The 18,982-nt window shown below is 55.2% G+C and overlaps 2 protein-coding genes across 9 annotated transcripts in view; one reads left to right on the forward strand and one right to left on the reverse strand.

Moving 5' to 3' along the window:
• Nucleotides 1–6,538: 6,538 nt before the first annotated feature.
• LOC102369081 (gastrula zinc finger protein XlCGF8.2DB-like) lies at nt 6,539–14,512 on the reverse strand. Of its 6 annotated transcripts, XM_025191151.1 has the most exons (6): nt 14,201–14,512; nt 12,105–12,152; nt 10,248–10,329; nt 9,751–9,923; nt 9,194–9,298; nt 6,539–8,562 (listed from the first exon to the last, which is right to left on the reverse strand). In XM_025191151.1, the coding sequence occupies exons 5-6, from the start codon at nt 9,261–9,263 to the stop codon at nt 7,535–7,537; spliced, it is 1,098 nt and encodes a 365-aa protein (XP_025046936.1). In that variant the 5' UTR covers nt 9,264–9,298; nt 9,751–9,923; nt 10,248–10,329; nt 12,105–12,152; nt 14,201–14,512; the 3' UTR covers nt 6,539–7,534. The 6 variants fall into 6 exon arrangements, with proteins under 6 accessions (XP_025046936.1, XP_025046937.1, XP_025046934.1 ...); XM_025191152.1 differs by lacking the exon at nt 12,105–12,152; XM_025191149.1 differs by lacking the exon at nt 9,751–9,923 and having other exon boundaries at nt 9,194–9,295.
• A 522-nt stretch (nt 14,513–15,034) lies between these two features.
• LOC102379969 (zinc finger protein 271-like) overlaps nt 15,035–18,982 on the forward strand; it is a 9,515-nt gene continuing 5,567 nt past the window's right edge. Inside the window, exons 1-3 of one of the 3 annotated variants that reach the window (XM_025191166.1) lie at nt 15,035–15,136; nt 15,865–16,142; nt 17,310–17,384. The gene's annotated coding sequence lies outside the window, so the exon portion shown is untranslated. The remainder of the gene's footprint in view (nt 15,137–15,864; nt 16,143–17,309; nt 17,385–18,982) is intronic. The other 2 variants (XM_014525368.2, XM_025191167.1) reach the window with 2 other exon arrangements.

The following is an 18,982-nucleotide window of genomic DNA, read 5'->3' on the forward strand; positions in this document are numbered from 1 at the left end:
GGTGGGGGAGGGAAGGGGAGGGGTAGATGCGATCTCTTTTATTAGACCAGCTAAATAGTTGGAAAAATTGTTCTTTGCATCTCACAGAGCTGGCTGATCTCGCCCTGCTGCACGCTTGCACCTTGCTCGCTGGCTCCCACTCTACCCAGGCGAGCACACACACAGCCAACCAACTCTCCCTGTGCCTGAAGAAGGGTGTTTGTACCCAAAAGAACAATTTCTCCAGCTATTTAGTTGGTTTAATAAAAGATACCAATTTTATGTAAAGAACCTTGTCTGCGCACTCTTGGGTCCCAGGGGTGCCGGGCCATCTGGGGTGGCCCGGTGAGGTGGGGGGTCTCCCTGAGCCCAGCTGGGTGGGGGTGTCTGTGTGCACAGGCTCCCAGCCTTTGGCCACCAGGACTGTTTATGGCAAAGACCTGTGCGAGGGGTCTGGAGCTGCTGTGAGGGGGTGGCCCAGGGCAGAGGAACCAGCTGCAGCCCCCTTTGACCCCCTTCTTGCCCTTTCTGACAGGAGGAGCGTCCGGGCCTGGCTTGGGGCAATGGCCTCGGCAGAACCTGCTGAGCACTGGGACTCCCAGGGAGCTGCCGGTGAGTTCCCTCGGGTTGCACCGGACAGTGGCGCTGCGATGTCGGGGAGCGGGTGCGAGGCCCATGGGCCAGCATGAGAGGGTGGACGCTGGGGAAGGAAATCCCACGGGCATGCTCAGCATGGGACCCAGCCCTGCCGCATGCAGGTCCTGACACTGCCCCTCTGTGTGGGGGTGCCCATGGCAGGGCCCAGTGGTGCAACCCCCTTGCAGGAATCGAGCAGGAGCGGGGAAGCAAGTGTTCGTGCTGGGCCTCAAGGGGCAGCTTGGTTCTCAACCCGGCTTCAGGAGAAGGCTCAGCTGGCTGGGTCTAGCCATCCCTCCTGGCCACTGCTCCTGCGGACCTGGCTCCTCCTGTTAAAGCCTTGCCATCTCATGTCTGGGGCTTTCAGCTCCATGCTGCAGCTCCCTTGGGGACTCTTCCTGTGGTGGTATGCTGGCTGTCAGCAAGAGACCCTGCCTTCCCCATCTCCACCCTGGGGAGGTAGCCTTCTCATGACCAAGCCATTGCTGCCTGGGGTCCTGCACCCAGAGTGGCTGTGTGCCAGTTCCCAAGGCCAGCTCTGTTGCCGCAGGGCCCGGTTTAGGGTTCGAGTTGGGTGGGAAACTGGCTAGATACCTTCTTCCTCCATCACCCTGTGACCCCACTCTCCTCCGTGTTCAGGTGCAAAAGTATCCCTCGCAGCAGGGTCTGATGCACCAAACAGCTCTTGGCACAGAGGACTGTGCTGGCCCTGACCGTGCTGTTTCCTTTCCCAGCAGACTCCTTTATCCCCAAGCTGAAACCGGCCTCTTGGATGGAAGGGGATCAGCTGTGGGTCCTGGAGCTGGAGCCCTATACTGAGTCTAATGGTGAGTGAGAGAGCAAGAAGGGACTTCTGCCGCTGTGTTGGGCCCTGGAGCTCTGTTCCTGGGATCTTGTACCTGGTTTCAGTGTCTGTGCTTCAGGGAGAGACCTGAGAAGGGTCAGACTCCAGGAGCTTGTCAGAGAGGAGACTGGGCAGGGGGCAAGGCTTGATCCCATCCATAAGGAGCTCTGTGGGGCTCGGGTCAAATCCAGCAGGCAAACGCTGACCGAGCTCGAGTGCCTGGAGCTGGACAAATCTGGAGTGGAACTGAAGGGCAGCCTTTTACCGGGGAAAACCGGGAGGGGATTTGGCTGTTGGAAGAGTGCCCAGGGCTGCAGTGGGTTGTCTCACATTGGCCAGGTTTAAACCAAGCTTTTTAAAAGATGCACTTTGGTTGAAAGGGGACTCCCAACCCACGCTGTTACTCAGGGGGATGGATTGGATGGGCACATTTGTCCCTTTCAGCTTGGGACTTGGTGGGCTCTCCGGGATCCCCTTCTCCATCCTTCCCCTGCCATAGGGCAAGGAGGGACTCGGGTGCAACTGTGCTCCACTCTGCATCTCAGCAGGTGCCGTCACTGCGAAGCAGGATGTCTCAGAGCCAGCCATGACATGGGGGCTGTCACCGGAGCCAGAGTCAGCATTCGTGGAGAGCGCTGCAGAAAACGTTGCCCAGAGCCCGGAGCTACGTCAGCGCCAGGTAGTGAGGAGGAATCCGCCCAGGAAGATGAAGGGCAAGAACAGCCGCTACGATCCATTGCCTGGGAGGGAACAGGTGAATCCCTTGCAGGACATCACCATAGCCCAGGATCCTGCTGCGGGGTGCCAGCTGTATATCTGCTTCACTTGTGGCAAGAGCTTCAGCCGGCCCTCCAAGCTGAACTCCCACCGGAAGAATCACAGCAAGCAGAAGCCCCATGCCTGTGGGGAGTGCGGGAAGAGCTTTCTCTGGAGGTCGGACCTGCTGAGGCACCAGCATGTGCACACGGGCGTGCGGCCCCATTGTTGCCTTACGTGCGGGCGAGGCTTCAGCCGGGCTTCACGCCTGCTGCAGCACCAGAGGGTTCATGCCACGGAGCCCTGCCACGGTGCAGCAGGGAGCACAGCCCAGGGCTTGCAGCTGACTGCAGTGAACACAGGGCATGCGGAGGGAAGCCTGGCCCCAAGCCCAGCACTAAACAAAGGACATGAGGAGTTCTGCTCTGTGGCCCAGAGCTCAGAGCTGACTGTGGCGGAGAGAGGCCACGTAGAGGCCTGCTGTGGGACAGAGGGAGCCACGGTAGAGAACCTGGCTCTGGCTGCACTTCAGGACGGCCACGTGGAACTCTACCAGGGTGCAGAGGTCCACGCCGCACAGAGCCCAGAGCTGCTTTCATTGCAGGGTGTCCACGTGGAGCCCTGCAGTGGTGCAGATGGCAGCATGGCCCTCAGCTTGGGGCTGATTACACTTCAAGGGGTCCATGTGGAGCGGTACAGCGGTGCTGAGGGGAGCACAGCGCACAGCTCAGAGCTAAGTGCACTTCAGGGAGTCCACATGGAACTTTTTGGTGGTGCAGGTGGACCCATAGCCCACAGCTCAGAACTGATAGCTCTTGGGGGAATCCCGGTGGAAGCCTGCCACGGCCCGTGGGGGTCAGTGACCCAGAACTCCAAACTGACTGCACTACAAGGCTACAATACACAGGGGAGCGTGGCCCAGAGCTCAGAGCTGATTGTGTTGCAAGGAGCCCATGTGCAACCCTGTCACAGTGAACAGGGGAGTGTGGCCCAGAGCTCAGAGCTGATTGTGTTGCAAGGAGCCCATGTGCAACCCTGTCACAGTGAACAGGGGAGTGTGGCCCAGAGCTCAGAGCTGATTGTGTTGCAAGGAGCCCATGTGCAACCCTGTCACAGTGAACAGGGGAGTGTGGCCCAGAGCTCAGAGCTGATTGTGTTGCAAGGAGCCCATGTGCAACCCTGTCACAGTGAACAGGGGAGTGTGGCCCAGAGCTCAGAGCTGATTGTGTTGCAAGGAGCCCATGTGCAACCCTGTCACAGTGAACAGGGGAGTGTGGCCCAGAGCTCAGAGCTGATTGTGTTGCAAGGAGCCCATGTGCAACCCTGTCACAGTGAACAGGGGAGTGTGGCCCAGAGCTCAGAGCTGATTGTGTTGCAAGGAGCCCATGTGCAACCCTGTCACAGTGAACAGGGGAGTGTGGCCCAGAGCTCAGAGCTGATTGTGTTGCAAGGAGCCCATGTGCAACCCTGTCACAGTGAACAGGGGAGTGTGGCCCAGAGCTCAGAGCTGATTGTGTTGCAAGGAGCCCATGTGCAACCCTGTCACAGTGAACAGGGGAGTGTGGCCCAGAGCTCAGAGCTGATTGTGTTGCAAGGAGCCCATGTGCAACCCTGTCACAGTGAACAGGGGAGTGTGGCCCAGAGCTCAGAGCTGATTGTGTTGCAAGGAGCCCATGTGCAACCCTGTCACAGTGAACAGGGGAGTGTGGCCCAGAGCTCAGAGCTGACTTTGTTGCAAGGAGGCCACGTGGAGCCCTGCCATGGTGTACAGGGGATTGTGGCCCAGAGCTCAGAGCTGACTTTGTTGCAAGGAGGCCACGTGGAGCCCTGCCATGGTGTACAGGGGATTGTGGCCCAGAGCTCAGAGCTGACTTTGTTGCAAGGAGGCCACGTGGAGCCCTGCCATGGTGTACAGGGGATTGTGGCCCAGAGCTCAGAGCTGACTTTGTTGCAAGGAGGCCACGTGGAGCCCTGCCATGGTGTACAGGGGATTGTGGCCCAGAGCTCAGAGCTGACTTTGTTGCAAGGAGGCCACGTGGAGCCCTGCCATGGTGCACAGGGGAGTGTAGCCCCGAACTCAGAGCTGACTGAATTGCAAGGAGGCCACATGGAGCCCTGCCACGGTGCACAGGGGAGCATGGCCCAGAGCTCAGAGCTGACTGCGTTACAAGGAGGCCACATTGAGCCCTGCCACAGTGCAGAGTGGAGCATGGCTCAGAGCTCAGAGCTGACTGCATTGCAAGGAGGCCACATGGAGCCCTGCCACGGTGCACAGGGGAGCATGGCGTGGAGCCCTGTTCAGATAGTGCCACAGAGTTTCCAAGCTGAAAAGGAAGAGGAGAGCAGCCTGCCGGAGGGTGCCCAGACCATGGGACAGGACAAGCCCTTTCAGTGCTCCGAATGCTGGAAGAGCTTCAGTCGCAGCTCCTACCTGGTGAAGCACCGGCGGACCCACAGGCTGGGGAAGCCGCACGAGTGCACACAGTGCGGGAAGCGCTTTGGCCAGCGCTCCTACCTCTGCAAACACCGCCTCATCCATGGGGCTGGGCCAGCCCATGAGTGCATGCAGTGTGGCAAGCGCTTCCGCCTACGCGCCTATCTCTGCAAGCACCGCCGCACCCACGTGCCATGAGACCGAGCATGCAGGCCCCAGATGCTGTCAGCATATTGTTTGGGACCTGAGTGACTCCTTCTCCATCTGCTCAGTGGGGGAAGAGCTAGGTGTCACCTCTGGGTGGGCCATGAGGCTCCAGGAGGAGAGCAACCCTTCTGGATGGAGAGCAGGACCAGAGCAGACCCAGGCTCTCTTCTGCTCCTCCTTGCCCCTGTGGGTAGGACCTGATTTGAAGCTTTCTCCTGACTGCCGTGTTGTTTCTGTGGCTGGAAGCTGAAGCCAGGCAAATTCCAACTCGAAAGGCATCATTTTTACCATCGGGGGCATTGGTTGGGCCCCTAATGGCCAAACCACCCTTGTTTTCCCACGACTCTGTCCATCCAGGGTATCACTCTGCTGCCCCATCCGTCTGCCACACCTTGATGGTCTGTGAGTGCAAATATAAGGGAGGTTGCCTTCAGAGACCGGGATGAGGCCCTAGGTGCCTCACTCCACCCTGCGTGTCATCAAAGGTGACCTTCCCTAGCCCATGAATAGGGTGTTTCTCTCTCAAGTTAGTCTCAGCCTCCACCCTTGGGTGTATGTTCCTAACTTTTCCTCTATTCCAAGCCCTGCCTGTGTGCTGCAGGCCCCTAAGCCCATGAACTAAAACACTGGTGGCCACCAGTCATACCCTACTGGTACTAATCATGGCTTTGGCCTCCCCCATAGTTGCGCCCATGCCTTGTGGGTCTTACTGTCAGTGGCTGGCCTCAGCCTTGCCTACTTTATTTGATACCTTCACCCTAGCTCAGCTGCAGCCCTTCAGCCTCCAGCCTCTTCTCCCACCTTGGTTTCAGCCCTTCGGCTTCAGCCTACTAGGAACCCTTGCCCTAATTTGGCTTTGGCCTCTCGGCCTCAGCCCTCTTCTCCCCATGATGCTCAGGACCAGTGTGCCTCTAACCCCGAAGCCAAGCCTATATATGTCTTATTTCCACCCATGCCGATCACCTGCCCTGCTTCTAAGTCAGGCCCAGGGGTTTCCCATGAATCAATCTAGGCTTGCTTCTCTGCTGCCTGCCTTCCTGCAAGCAGGCTTGTAGCTTTGCAGTCAGCCTCTCCCAAACCAGCAGAAAGGATTGTGTTTAGGAAGGAGGTTCACAGGACACTTTTATAGCCTCCAAACAGCAGTTCATCCCAAGGGGATCCCTCAGATCCCTTCCCCACTGCATCGACCCTCCAAGGTACTGTTTGTAGGGCTGTTGTCCCCTCCCAGCCCTACATGCCAAGAGCAACAGCCCAGCCTGCCTGTGAAAAGCTGGACCACTAAAGGAAACCACCGAGGTTCAAGCCAATTAGTTTGTGGAGAGCAGAGTTGCCCAAATCCACGCTGGGAGATGGTTGGCACCTAGAAAACTTGTGGAAGGAAGCTTTGAGATGCAGTATTTGACCTGGGTCCACATACTCAGACCAGCAACTCTGAAACGTCCCACAAAAGAGGAATTCCCCCAAAGTCCCGCTTCTGGACGATGAAATAACACTTGGAATTTAATTTTATATCCCCCTCTCCCAATTTTTCATTTTTAAAGGCCATTTCATATTTTGTGTGTGTGATGAGTATCGGGCTATTAATGACAACACAATTGAAACAGTTCATATTTTATTTTTATATATTTTTTTAAATTAAATACAATAATTAAATGATATATTTTTTAAAAAAATGAGGGAAATGCTACTGTTTTGTTATAACAAGTTGGAGATGCTTTGAGCAAGAAAAACATGAGCCATTTTGGTCTGAATTGAGCAGCTACTCTTCATGATTTTCGAAATCAAAGAGAATGTTTCAGCTTTTGTGTCATCTTACAGCAGGTCACTAATCCTACTGGTTACTGTGAAATAAGAGAAATATGTGCTAACTACTGATATGGTATTAAATAATATGGGACGGGGAGTTCCAAACATTATTTCCGACTGATGTAAACCTTAAAAAAAAGTCCCAAGAAACCTGAAAGGAAAATTTTCAGATTTCCCTCAAACTTTCTAAATAAATAAATAAATAAATTATAATGATCAAAATTGTCCTCAAGTCTGTCTGCCTTCCACCTGGCTCCATCCTCAGCTACAGTTTTATCCCAGGTTTTTAAAGGGGATGGGGACTGTTCAGACCACTGCCTGCTCCCCTGTGGCTGGAGCATTGTACTCCTAGGTCCAACCTTGGCTGCAGGTGCCCCAGGTGCTTTGTAAGACTCAACTTTCCTCTCCCCCGACCCCATGCATCTTGAGCTCCCCTTTGCAGTCTCCTGTCTGAGATGGCCCCATGTGAACCCATTCCATACGTGATGCCTGAACTTTGTGCTCATTTTATCATAGAAAGGATGTGAAAACCCAGCTGTGGTTCCCTTTTATTACAATCTCTCTGCTCAGCAGCCTGATTTTTCAGGATCCAGCTCCTCTCCTCCCCACTCCAACAAACAAGCCTATCTCCTAGGACCCCAGAATGACCCATTCAACCAGCCCCCACTCCCAGGAACAAAGGGATGGCTCAGGTCCCTATGCCCAATGCCCTGATGCTCTAGGCAGCCATGTCATATGATCTCTCTGTCCACCTGACCCAGCCCCTGTTGAAAAGTCAATCCACATGTTGATCCCAGAGCCCCTCCACTGGGACCTCTTCCCTCCTCCCCAGGCCCGTCCTTGCCTGCATGCAGGAGCAGTGCCAGGCCGTCTCAGTCATGCAACCGCTGGTGGCGGGTGAGGGCTGAGCTCTGGGTGAAGCTGGCCCCGCACTGGACGCAGACATAGGGGCGCTCGCCAGTGTGAATGCGCCGATGCCGCAGCAGTGCAGAGCTGACGGCGAAGCCAGCCCCGCACTCCTTGCATGGGAAGGGGGCCAGGCCTGAGTGGCCACGGTGGTGCTGGTGCAAAGCAGCACGGCTGGCAAAAGCCTTGCCACACTGGGTACAGGGGAAGGGGCGCTCACCATCATGCAAGCGGCGGTGGTGCAGCAGTGTGGCAGCGCGTGCAAAGGCCTTGCCGCACTCGCCACACTGGAAGGGGCGCTCGCCCGTGTGCAGGCGGCGGTGGTGAATGAGGGCAGCGATCTGGGCAAAGCCCTCGTGGCACTCCCCACACTGATAGGGGCGCTCGCCTGTGTGGGTGCGCCGGTGGGCGGCCAGGTGGGCGCGGCGGGCGAAGCCAGCCCCGCACTCACCACACTGGAAAGGGCGTTCACCAGTATGGGCACGCTGGTGCCGCAGCAGGTTGGAGCTCTGGCTGAAGCGGCGCCCACAGTCGGGGCAGGGGTACGGGCGCTCGCCTGTGTGGGAGGCACGGTGTCGTGCCAGGTCAGCTTTCATGCGGAAGCAGCGCCCGCACTCCCCACAGGGGAAGGGTCGTTCGCCCGTGTGCAGGCGCTGGTGGTGCGCCAGGTTGGCGCTCTGTGTGAAGCGGCGCCCGCAGTCAGGGCAGGGGAAGGGGCGCTCGCCTGTGTGTGTCCGTGCATGCTTCACCAGGTGGGCATTGGCACTGAAGGCCCGCCCGCATTCCCCACACACGAAGCGGCGCTCCCGAGGGAGGGTAGCGCCGGTGCCTTGGGCTTGCCGAACCACCTTTCTTCTCCTGGACCGTTGCTCGCCTTCGTCAGCTCTGTCCCACTCGGGCTTCAGGCCAACGTGGCCCTGGGCTCCTGGCTCTGCTGTTCCAAGCCAGCCCATGGGGCAATACCCCTCTGCACTCTCACTTGTGGTTGCGGTGCCTGCCAGGACACACAGCACATGCACACATGCAAGTTCTTCCTAGCTCCAGGGCAAGGTGAGGGGTTGCTTAGACAGACCCGGCCACCAGACCTCCCCACTTGGCTGAGGGGTTTGCTGCACTAATGACCTTTCTGACCACCTAGGCCCCTCTCAAGCCACCTGTGCAAGGACCAGGCTAAGTCAGGGAGGGCAGGGCACAGGTTAAGTAATGTGAACCCTGACAGCACTTCCCAGCCACATGGGGTTGGGGACGGGGGTGTCCTCTTGTCACCACCAGTGTGTCATTAAAGCGTGGAACTCGCTGCCACAAGAGGTGATGGAGGCTGACAACTTAGCCAGATCCAAAAAGGGACTGAACACATTCTTAGAGGAAAGGGACCTCAGTAGCTATTGAGCATGGGAGTTAGGGGCACAGCCTCTGACTCAGAACTTCCTAGACCTTAAATGCTGGAGGCTGCAAGCAGAAAAGGGACAGTGGAAAAAAAAACCTTGGTCAGACCCAGTTCACTTTCCATTTCAGCATCATGCAGGAGACTGGGCAAGATGGCCTGATGGTTTGGCTCAATAAACGGCAGCTCTTATGTTCTTATGTATGTCAAAGTGTTGGGGCTGAGTTAAAGCCCTCCTCACCTTGCTGGCCACTGCCAGGAATCTCTACTTCCTCACATCCCTGGAGATTTAGGGATTGCAGCTCCTCCATGTAGGCAATCACAGCAGTCTGAGGTCAGTGTCCTGCTGAGGAGGGAGACAGGAAAGGTCAAAGGCTGCCTCATCCTCACTGGGTGTTGCCCGCAGCCTGAGATAGTGGTGCAGGGAGGGCAGGACTCCTGTCTATGACTCCTCTCAACTCAATTCCTTTCCAAATAAGCCTTTGTGCCTCTCCTATCAGAGACTATTGCCACTCCCTGGGCTATACTGACACTCCCCAGACACAGCACCACCAGGCAGGGGCAGAGCTGAAGCCCTGGTTCTGACCAGCTTCCAGCACCAGAGGCACCAGGGGCAGGTGGGTAGCAGCAGGGGTGGATCATCTGGCCCCATACAAAGTCTCAACCTGTTCTTAGGGACTGGTCAACAATGCGAGGCACGTGTCTGGGTGTCTCTGCTGGAGCACTGGGGTGCTCACATGACCACAGGACCATCTAGGCCTGCTTGGTGCCTTACTAATCCCCTGGCTTCAACCACACCTGGTGGCAGAGCGTTGCACAGGCCGCACGAAGGGAAGGAGGTTTTGCCATCTGGTTGATCCAAATTGTCTTCCTTCCATCTCACGTATTGTCCTCTTGGTTTTATGGGGCACGGCAGGGCACCTAGGAGTCACCTCCATGCGCAGCCCAGTGCCTGACTTGCTTCCTGGAAGCTGTGAGAGGAAGAATAAGTCTCCTCCAAGCACTGAGTTGTATTTAGCCATCATGTTGCCCATCCCTCCTTCCCATCTAGTTTCTGTCTCTTCTGAGGGCCTGTTGGTCTGTTTTCCAGTCCAATTCCTGTGGTTCTTCTTACACATAGAAGTGCCAGACTGGGTGTTATTGGTAAAAGACTAGCCACTTTCCTACAGTGCAGCCTCCATTCCCAGTATCACAGCCTTTCAGGTGTGTCAGCCTCTTTCTTTTCCCCCTCACAGGGTCTAGCTACCCTCAGGTCACTTCTTCCAAGAGAAGATGGAGAAGACATGGTGACTCACAGTGAATACTTGGCACACAGATCCACTGCCTGGGCTCCGGGAAGGAGAAACACCACATCACATTACACAGCTCAGGAAACACCTATTGAGAAAAGGCAGAGTCAGGGCCCTGACTCAAGGCAGGGCAAAATAACGTTTCTCCTTTATGGCAGCTTTTCAAATATCTAAAAGCTACTATCACATCCTCCCAGTCACCCAAAGCATCTCTTCTCCAAATTTAATTTACCTTTAGCCAAACCCAAGTAACTGGGCTTAATACAGGGACATCTGGGTGGCATTCCCCAGCCTGTGCTATAAGGGCAGTCAGAGGAGATGATGTAAGGCAGCAGTTCTCAATGATTTTTGGATCAGATGCTTCTTTCTAAGCAAGGAATCACAGAAAGGTAGGACTGCTCTTTACTCTGAGGGCACCATGTGATGGACAATTAAAACAGGAGCGCTGTATGCCACTGCTGCCACTCTGTGACTCTCCAGTCACCTAGGTAACCTTGAGTTATTCACTGTATTTTCTTTTCCTTCCTTTTCCCATATTGGAGAGGACTATGCCCAATGGCAAAGAATGAAGGAGAGCTCTGCAACCATGTTACTTACAAAGGAAGATTAAAGGAGCTGGGATTAGTTTACGGTGGTGGCATAATTACAGAAGAGAGTGGGGGGTGGTTCTGGCTCCAGTAGGATGTAGGATGTGTGGAGTGGTTTGGTGTCCCTAGGTTGCAGAACAGTGAGGAGCATTTGGTCTTTCCAGGACTACATGGGTCCAGCAAGGAATTTTTTCCTCTTCTGCCAGGGTTTCCCCTCTCCCCCCACTTCCTCAGGAGCACTGGGTGTTCGTTGCAGCCAAAGCTGGGGGTTTTGACTGGGGTGTGTGACTGATGATGATGCTCTTAGGGGGATAAAACTCCAGGTTCTTGGCTAGAGGGTCTTGCCCTGTATAGGGTGGAATAGGAAATTGGTGCTTCTTTGCAATTTCTTTCCCCAGGTGCCTGCTCTTCCTGCAGACTTCCCAGGCACTAAGGCTCAGTACAAGGCTTTCTTTGCCTTTTATCCAACTGTGACTGCTTGAAGGGGATTGCACCCATATACAGATGCCAGTCAAAGGACTGGGAACCTCCTAGTTTCCAGAGGACCTTCAAAATGGCAATGGACTGGACACTTCACTGCTTCATGGTTAGAAACCTTGGGCTCATTCCCACCCTACAGGTACCATACCCAGGTCTCCAAGCTGTTCTGGTGCCAACACTGTCCTTGAGGGTTAATAACCCTTTTCTCTCCCTGAGTTCCTCGGAAGACTCAAGGGTTTTTAATACCAAATTCAGTCGCAGGGGCAAAATAATAACTGCTTCTTTTGAAATGACTGGCTTTTTAATGATGCAATAAGAGTCGACAGGGATAGGTCAGAGCCAGGCAAATTCCCATTGTAGAGCAGTAGGGCTCCCCAGTGCCAGATCCAGAGGGAAAACCTGCTGTGCTCCTGCTGCCCCATGTATCCAGCCAAGAGGGTGATGGCCCTGGGAGGTGGTTCCCCTCTATGACCTTAAAACTTTTGCTAGTTGGCTGCTCTCCAGGACCCAGTGCTGGGACACGGGGCCCCTGGGCCTGCCAGTTATGGGCCTAAAACCAGGGCCTGGACCCCTGCCCCCACCGCATCTTGGTGCCCCAGGGTCATCCTGGGGAGCTCCCCTAGTCACTTTGCCAAGGGGCTATGGCGCAGACTGGAAAGACGCCCAGAAGGGCAGAAGCCGAGCACTTGCAGGGCACTAAAGCAATTTCCCATTGTCACCCCCACACTGAAGGTACCAGGGGACATTAACCCCTTCTTGGCTGGGCACTACTAGGACTCTCCCCCTTTTCACTGACCTGGAGACCCAGGGCCCACAGCTCCTCCATGCAGGTGATCACAGCAACCTGGGCACAGGAGACAGGAGAGATCAGGGGCTGCCTAGTGCTTAGTGAATTCCGGCTCTGGCCCACAACCCTGAACTCAGTGCCTTTGGGGGTCAGGTCTTGATGTGACATGGCTCGTACCAGGGCAGAAAGTACCTGGCCAGACCCAGAAAGGACCCAGGGCCCTCAAATGCAGCTCACAGAGGTCTCCTACCAGCACCGTTCTCCTTAGCTGCCTCATTAGATAATGAATGGGGGGCTCCTTCAGTGGCTCTTAGAGTTCTCCAGCCTGGGGAGGGGGTAACTTATGTGAGGCCAGCCTCACCCAAGTTGGCTCTGACCAGTCACGTGCAGCCGGCCCTCAGCAGTGCCCTGTGGGGTACCCTGGGCACCACAGGGCATAAGTCCACTCTGAGCCCCTGGGCTGAACTGAGCCAGCCGTCTTGGGGCTCTGCCCACAGAGAACGGGTCCATGAGCTGCAGCCAGTGTGTGCAACCCCTTTGGATGGCTGTAGCTTGGAAGGTTCCCAGACACAAAAGCTTAGACAGAGCCAGCCCCACAGGGAGATGCTCTCTCCGTACCCAGCTCCTCCTGGGGCATCCTGGCACTGCCCAGCCCCCTCCACACTGCTTGTGGCCCACAGTGGCTGCACAGACAGGGTGTGTGGTGTCATGGGGGGGTATGCTTAGGGGGGGCAGTATGGGTGATGTGGACAATCTGGCCCATGATCCTTGGGCATGGTTAGTGCTGGCAGCCCCAGGAGGGCTCCCTCAGGGAGATCCCCTTGTATGGCACCTGCACATGCTGACTGTGAAGTGGGTTGAGGCCAATTTCCCAACAGAGGCTGCAAATAGGATGGTTCACAGGCTTCAACCCAGGGGCATTCAGTGTGCAAGTGGCCAAAACCAGGGGCATTTAGTGGCTCTTGGCACTTGACTGTCTTGGGCTCCTGCAAAGCCTTCAGCCCTGGGATCATTTTCAAGGCAGATGGGAAGGGATTTTCTGAAGGACTGAGAGTTCCCAGCAAGCAGAGAGGCAGAGGGTTGAGTATTGCCCCACTGCACTTCAGTGCCTCGTGTCAGGCTACACGCAAGCCTCTGGCCTGTCATGCCAGCCTAACCCCTACCATATGGGTATGGGGGGTAGGTTAGCTAGAGGCCAGGGCACCAAGCTGGGCTTTGGCGGGGGTCTGTTCTTTCCTCTGCCACAGATTCCTCCGGCACCCTTGGTCAAGTCTCTTAGACACAGGGAGTTGTAGACAGAAAGTTTAAAGCACACCCTAGTATGCAGGCTTGGAAACTACAGCTTAACTTTATATTAATTCTCTGGTCAGGGTTGGGGGCGGGGAGAGGGGCAACTCACAGTGGTTAAATAATTTGGGTACAGAATATGGGGACATAGAGTGAAACACTGTCACAACCCAGGTAATTTAGGAGCCAAGAGGCAACACCTGCAAGACATGAGAATGGCTTGAGGGCATCTCTGTGCCTCGGTTTCCTGGCCATGCAGTAGTCCTGTCCCTCACAAGAAGATGCTGATGATAAACCCATTAAAGATCAGGAGGCATTTAGTACTACAGCAATGAGAGCCAAGGAAGCATGAGATGGACGGATAGAAGGAAGGGCCATATGGGGACAAACTGACAGCCAGAAAGTTGACTAGAAAGGCGATTACTAGAACAACTACAAAGGTGCCTATGCAGACAGAGAGACAGAAAAAGACAGACCACTTAAAAGGGCGTACAGAGAGTATATGGATAGAGACAGAGATGGAGAATGAGAGACAGAAAAGATAGCCAGACAAAGATAGCCAGTTTAGAAGGATGTATAGATACTACGTAGCAAGAGAGGCAGAAAAGAGAGCTAGAAAGGAGGCAGAGAAAGACAGACACCCTAGAAAAATGTATGGCTAGATGGATAGAAAGAGAGAGAAGACAGACAGAGCCAGCTGGAGGACGGGTGAGCGGGGGGCAGGTGAGCAGGCAGGGTGGTGGTCAGGTGGGGGAAGGATGCTGCGCAGGCGACCGCCAGGGTTGGGGTGGTCACAGGGATCTGGGGGTGCCAGTTACCAGTGCAATCCAGAGAGGTCCCCTTGGACTTCTGCTCCAAGCTCCAGCTTCTGGAGTCCAGTGACTGCAGCAGGATCCCAGCTCTGGGCACAGGGACGGTCCCTTCTCGTCCTCCTAGTTCAGGAGCAGGCTAAGCACTTGGTCCCCAGGCAGCTGCTCTACGCTCTCCTGGTGCCCTGGGTGCCCAAGCACCCCAGGGTAGGTGGGGCGAGCCTGCCCCAGCATGTCCAGCCCTTTGTGCCTTGGCTGTGCCCGCTGTCCCTGCATGCATAGCATGGGGCAGAGCGAGAGAGCCTCCAGGCATCAGTGACTACAGCTCCCAGCATGCTCTGCACCTGCCCTGCCCAGCCTGCAGGAGAGCAGGGCATGCTGGGAGGTACCCATTAGTTCCAGTGCATGCTGGGAAATCATCATGGAAGCAGGGCATGCTGGGAATTCACTATGGGAAGCAGTGCGTTCTGGGAAGCGTGCCTCTCCCCCCCCCCAGTGCAGGGCATGCAGGGAAATCTTGGGAAGCTGTGCATGCTGGGAGGTGCGTGTGTCTCCTTCTGGTCTCAAGGCATGCTGGGAAATCATGGACACAGGGCATGCTGGGAAATCAGCATGTGAAGCAGTGCATGTTGGGAGGTGTGTCCGCTGCTGGGCCCAGGGCATGCTGGGAGCGCCCCATTGAATGCAGGGTATGCTGGGAGATGTGTCTCCCCAGAGCACGGCATGTTGGGAAATCACTGTGGGAAGCAGTGCATGCTGGGAGCTCCCCATTGAATGCAGGGCATGCTGGGAGGTGTGTCTCCCCAGAGCAGGCATTTTGGGAAATCACTGTGGGAAGCAGTGCATGCTGGGAGCGCCCCATTGAATGCAGGGCATGCTGGGAAGGGTGGCTTGGCGAGCCTGGCTGGTGCCCCAGGAAGGGTGGAAGCTGCGACTCCGCTCCAGGTCCGCACCCCCCCTGGGGGGCTGGCTGGGGATGGGGGCGCCCCCTCCCCATGGAGGAGGGGGCACGAGGCCTGGTTTCAGAGCGGCGTGGGACGCACCTCCTGTCTCCACGCTAGCGTTGCACCCTGCAGCTGGGGAGCCGGGGGACAGAGAGGCCTTCTCTCGCTTGCGGGGGGTGGGAGCATCTCCTCTTGCTGAGACAAGGGGTCGGTCTCCTCTCCTTGCCCCTAAGAGTGGTGTGCAGGAGCGTCTCCCTCCCCCCTGCCCCTTCATCCCCCCCCCCAAGCTTTGCATTAAGGCTCCCAAGAGCAGAGAGGGACCCTGGTGACCAGGCAGTGGCCTTGACCATGAACGGGACAGACCACTAGTGCTGGTATGTGTCCCTGGTACATCTCGCAGCTGTTGTGCTGTTAGCTGGGAGATGCTGGGCGCTAACCTTGATGGAATAAAGGAGTCCAGGGGTTAAGGTGACCCTGTCACTGGATAACACCCAACAGCCAAATAGGCTTTAGGGCCCTGAGCATGGAGCCATGGCTTATCTCCGTGGCATGTGATCAGCCGGGAAGTCCCAGCTAGGGCTTCTAGAGGAGAGAGACCGGGAAGCAGATCACGCAGAACCTGCTAAAACAGAGAATAAGTATTCGGTCTGGATGAGCTAACCAAGCAGTTGGCTGCTTAGGGAGTGGGCACGGGTCAAAAACGCATAGAAGGAGACTCTAATTTTTCAGGCTGCCCTGCTTGAGGGAACGAAGAAGCTCGGTTCTGGTTCGCAGTGCTGGACAGTAACAATGACGGTGCCTGTATGGCGGCTTCGACCCTGGGATGATGCACAGTCAAGCCCGTCAAAACCGGCCAAGATGTACAGTCGCTCAGGAAGACCTGAAGAGTGACTTGGCTTCCAGACTTGGCACCAGCGGGAATGCCAGGTAGTCACCCCAGCACCAGCAGCACCCCCTGCCTGGGCCACACAGGGCCATGCTCTATCCTCAGCCCCTCATATGCTCTGGTAAGATATTCTTCTCATTCACTCAGTCTTCCACCCTCAGACGGTATTAACTTGCCTCTCTGCAGTCCTTGGGAGTGAGGGCTGGCTCAGAGGCCAAGTGTGCATCTCCGAGGCCTGTCATTCTAGAGTGGAGTTGAACCAAGAGACCAAAGCTGAGAGGGGTGGTGAGTGCGATTATTGAGGTATTGTCCAGGATCATCTTTTGAAGGCAAAATAGGCCGCGATATTTGCATAGTCTCAACTTTTTGCAATCTCCATTCATTTTCCAGCCTGTGCTCTCATTCTGAGGCTGCAATACGTTATTCCCATTTTGCAGACCAGATAGTACTAGTTCTGTTGTTTAGTTCTCAGTCATTTTCCTGGCCTTCATCAAAGCAGGCAGACAGAAGGAGAGAGAAGAGACTGGATAGTAAAGGGCTGGAGGGAGCACAGCTTCTGTTGATACTGTTATCATTGCGTTGGTACCATCTCAGGATCAGGTGAAAGACCAAAAGAAAGAGAAGTAGAACAGGAAGAAGAAAGCAGGGATGGGCAGGAGTAGATGAGAGGATGAGAACAGAGTCGAGTCATGCACGACTCAAATAGGAGTCCCCGTGGGTGCAGTGGTGACAGTTCAGCATCCCCACAGTCATGCCAAATCCTGCCTGTCAATGAATCTTTCATGACTGAAGCTGGAGACCTTGAGCAGCTACTTAGTCCCAGCTCCTTCCCAGTGCTATGATCCCTAGACCACATGAACAGAGCACAGTGTCTTTGGTAGCCCACTTGATCCAAAGTCCCTTTTAAGGCCCCACAAAAGTGGGATGGTGAGTGAAGTTGCCTGTTACTTTCTTTAGCCCTTGACCTGGATCTTGGTCCATTGTCTGGAGGCCTCATGGTCTGGATCACCGAGGTACTTTGCCTTCTGTGAGCACTGTGGCCCGTCAGCATTTATTCCTACAGGTCATGGCAACCTTTCAGACTCTGTCACCTTTCTGACCCGTAGAGGTTGTGGAATCTCCACCCTTGGAGGTGTTTAAGACCTGGCTAGACAAAGCCTTGGCTGGGATGAGATCGTTGGGGCTGGTCCTGCTTGGAGCAGGGGGTTGGACTAGGTGACCTTCTGAGGTCCCTTCCAACCCTCATTTTCTATGATTTTATGATTCTGCGATCTGCTCTACCTCACAGCATCCTAGGGATGGAAGAGACCTCCAGGGCCAACCAGTCCAGCCACCAGGTTTCTGTGACATTTTGCAGGGGGAGGTATGAGACCACTGTTTAATATTTTTATTAATGATTTGGAAAGGAACTGAAAGCCACAGTGGGTCAGATTTACAGATAACATGAATCTTGGCAGATTGGGCCATAATGATGAGGCCCAGACAGTCATACAAACTAATTCATGTGGGTCACTTAGTAAGCTGGTGTTTCAATACAGCCACATGCATTGAGGAAGGAGAGACTGCAAATGCTCAGCCGGTTTCGTAGATCAATAAGATGATGGCGAGGTGACTTCATTATAGAATAGTATTTGTGTCGGGTACTAAAGAGCTCTGATCCTGTGGAGGAAGGCAGAACAAGGACCAATGGCCTGAAGTGGAAGCTAGACAATTAGAAACAAGGGTGGTTGTTTTTTGACCAGCCAGGGTAGTTTCAACTCCATGGAACAGACTCCCTGGGGAAGTGGGGGATTTTTGTCTTGTGCCTTCTTCAAATCCAGCCTGGAGGCCCATCTCGAAAGTGCTTATGCCCAATGTGGTCATCACTGGGTGTGATGCCCTGGCCCATGCTGTATTGGAGGTTAGATTAGGTGCCCTCGCAGGCCTTTCTGACCTGAAATGCCCAGGTCTGTGAATTTGTCCAGAGTCTGCTGGAGCTGGGGTTGCTTCTGTAGCTGCCCCTGGACTTCCTGTGTCAGGAGTTCCCCTCCCTGTTGCACCCAGGCTCAGGGGAGGGGTTGGGATGGGGAAAGCCTATTTTGGGTCAGGGTGGTTAGGGGTGTTGGGGCAGGAGCTAATTCCCCCTGGCCGAGATCTCAGGGTGAGCTGGGTAGCCTTATGGCCTGACAGCTGGGAGACCGCCCCCCAAAGCACAACACGTGTATACATGTGTGCAGCTGCATCCACATATGTGTACTGTGTACACGTTTAGGTGTAGATTTGAATAGGCAGATGTGTATGCAGGAAGCACATGCTTCTGTGCAGTGATGTGGTTGTATGTGCAGGTGGCTGAACATACGCATACATGTCTTAGCATATCATGTGTGTGCTGATGGGCGCATGGTTGTGTATGCAGATGCAGATGTGCATGGGTGTGAGTGACTGTGTACATGCATGTGTTTGCCTGCTTGTGCCCATGGGTGCATGCAGGTATGTGACAGTACCGACGTGTGTGCACTTGTGTATTCATAGGCCTGTGCATGCATGTGCGCAGAGACATGCCTGTTATCTGTGCAAGCTTGTGTATGTGCATGTGTGTGGCTATGTATGGGCAGTTGTGGCCTTGTGTGTGTGTGTGTGTGTGTGGGTACATGTGCGTGCACATATGCATGCACCTATGTATGTATGCATCGCAGAATTGCCCTGAGATTTCCTTTTTAGTGACAGGTTTTTGTTCCAGTACCAGGCTAAATAGGCCCTTGCTTTGGTCCTATCTGGCAGCTCCCTTTTCACCTCAGGGGAACCGCCCAGTACAGCCAGTTTAAGGTGGGCCTTTCCCGGGGCTGACACTGAGAAGTCCTTCCCTCGTGGAGCAGGTGGGGATGTGGGTGGCAATGGGGCTGGAGGGACAGGGTCTGAGCCCTGGACCAAGCGGTCTTGACTGGGGGTGGGGGCCGAGCGGGGATTCAAAGCATTCCTGGC

This window comes from Alligator sinensis, unplaced genomic scaffold, assembly GCF_000455745.1.
Source record: "Alligator sinensis unplaced genomic scaffold, ASM45574v1 scaffold955_1, whole genome shotgun sequence".
NCBI lineage: Eukaryota > Metazoa > Chordata > Crocodylia > Alligatoridae > Alligator > Alligator sinensis.

What these genes read in the sequence shown, in the direction of transcription:
- LOC102369081 (XM_014525371.2), bottom strand. Translation starts at nt 9,263, where the DNA reads ATGGAGGAGCTGCAATCCCTAAATCTCCAGGGATGTGAGGAAGTAGAG. An exon ending in TCCTGGCAGTGGCCAGCAAG is followed by an intron (nt 8,563 to 9,193) that starts GTGAGGAGGGCT and finishes GTGTCCTGGCAG; the next exon opens with GCACCGCAACCACAAGTGAG.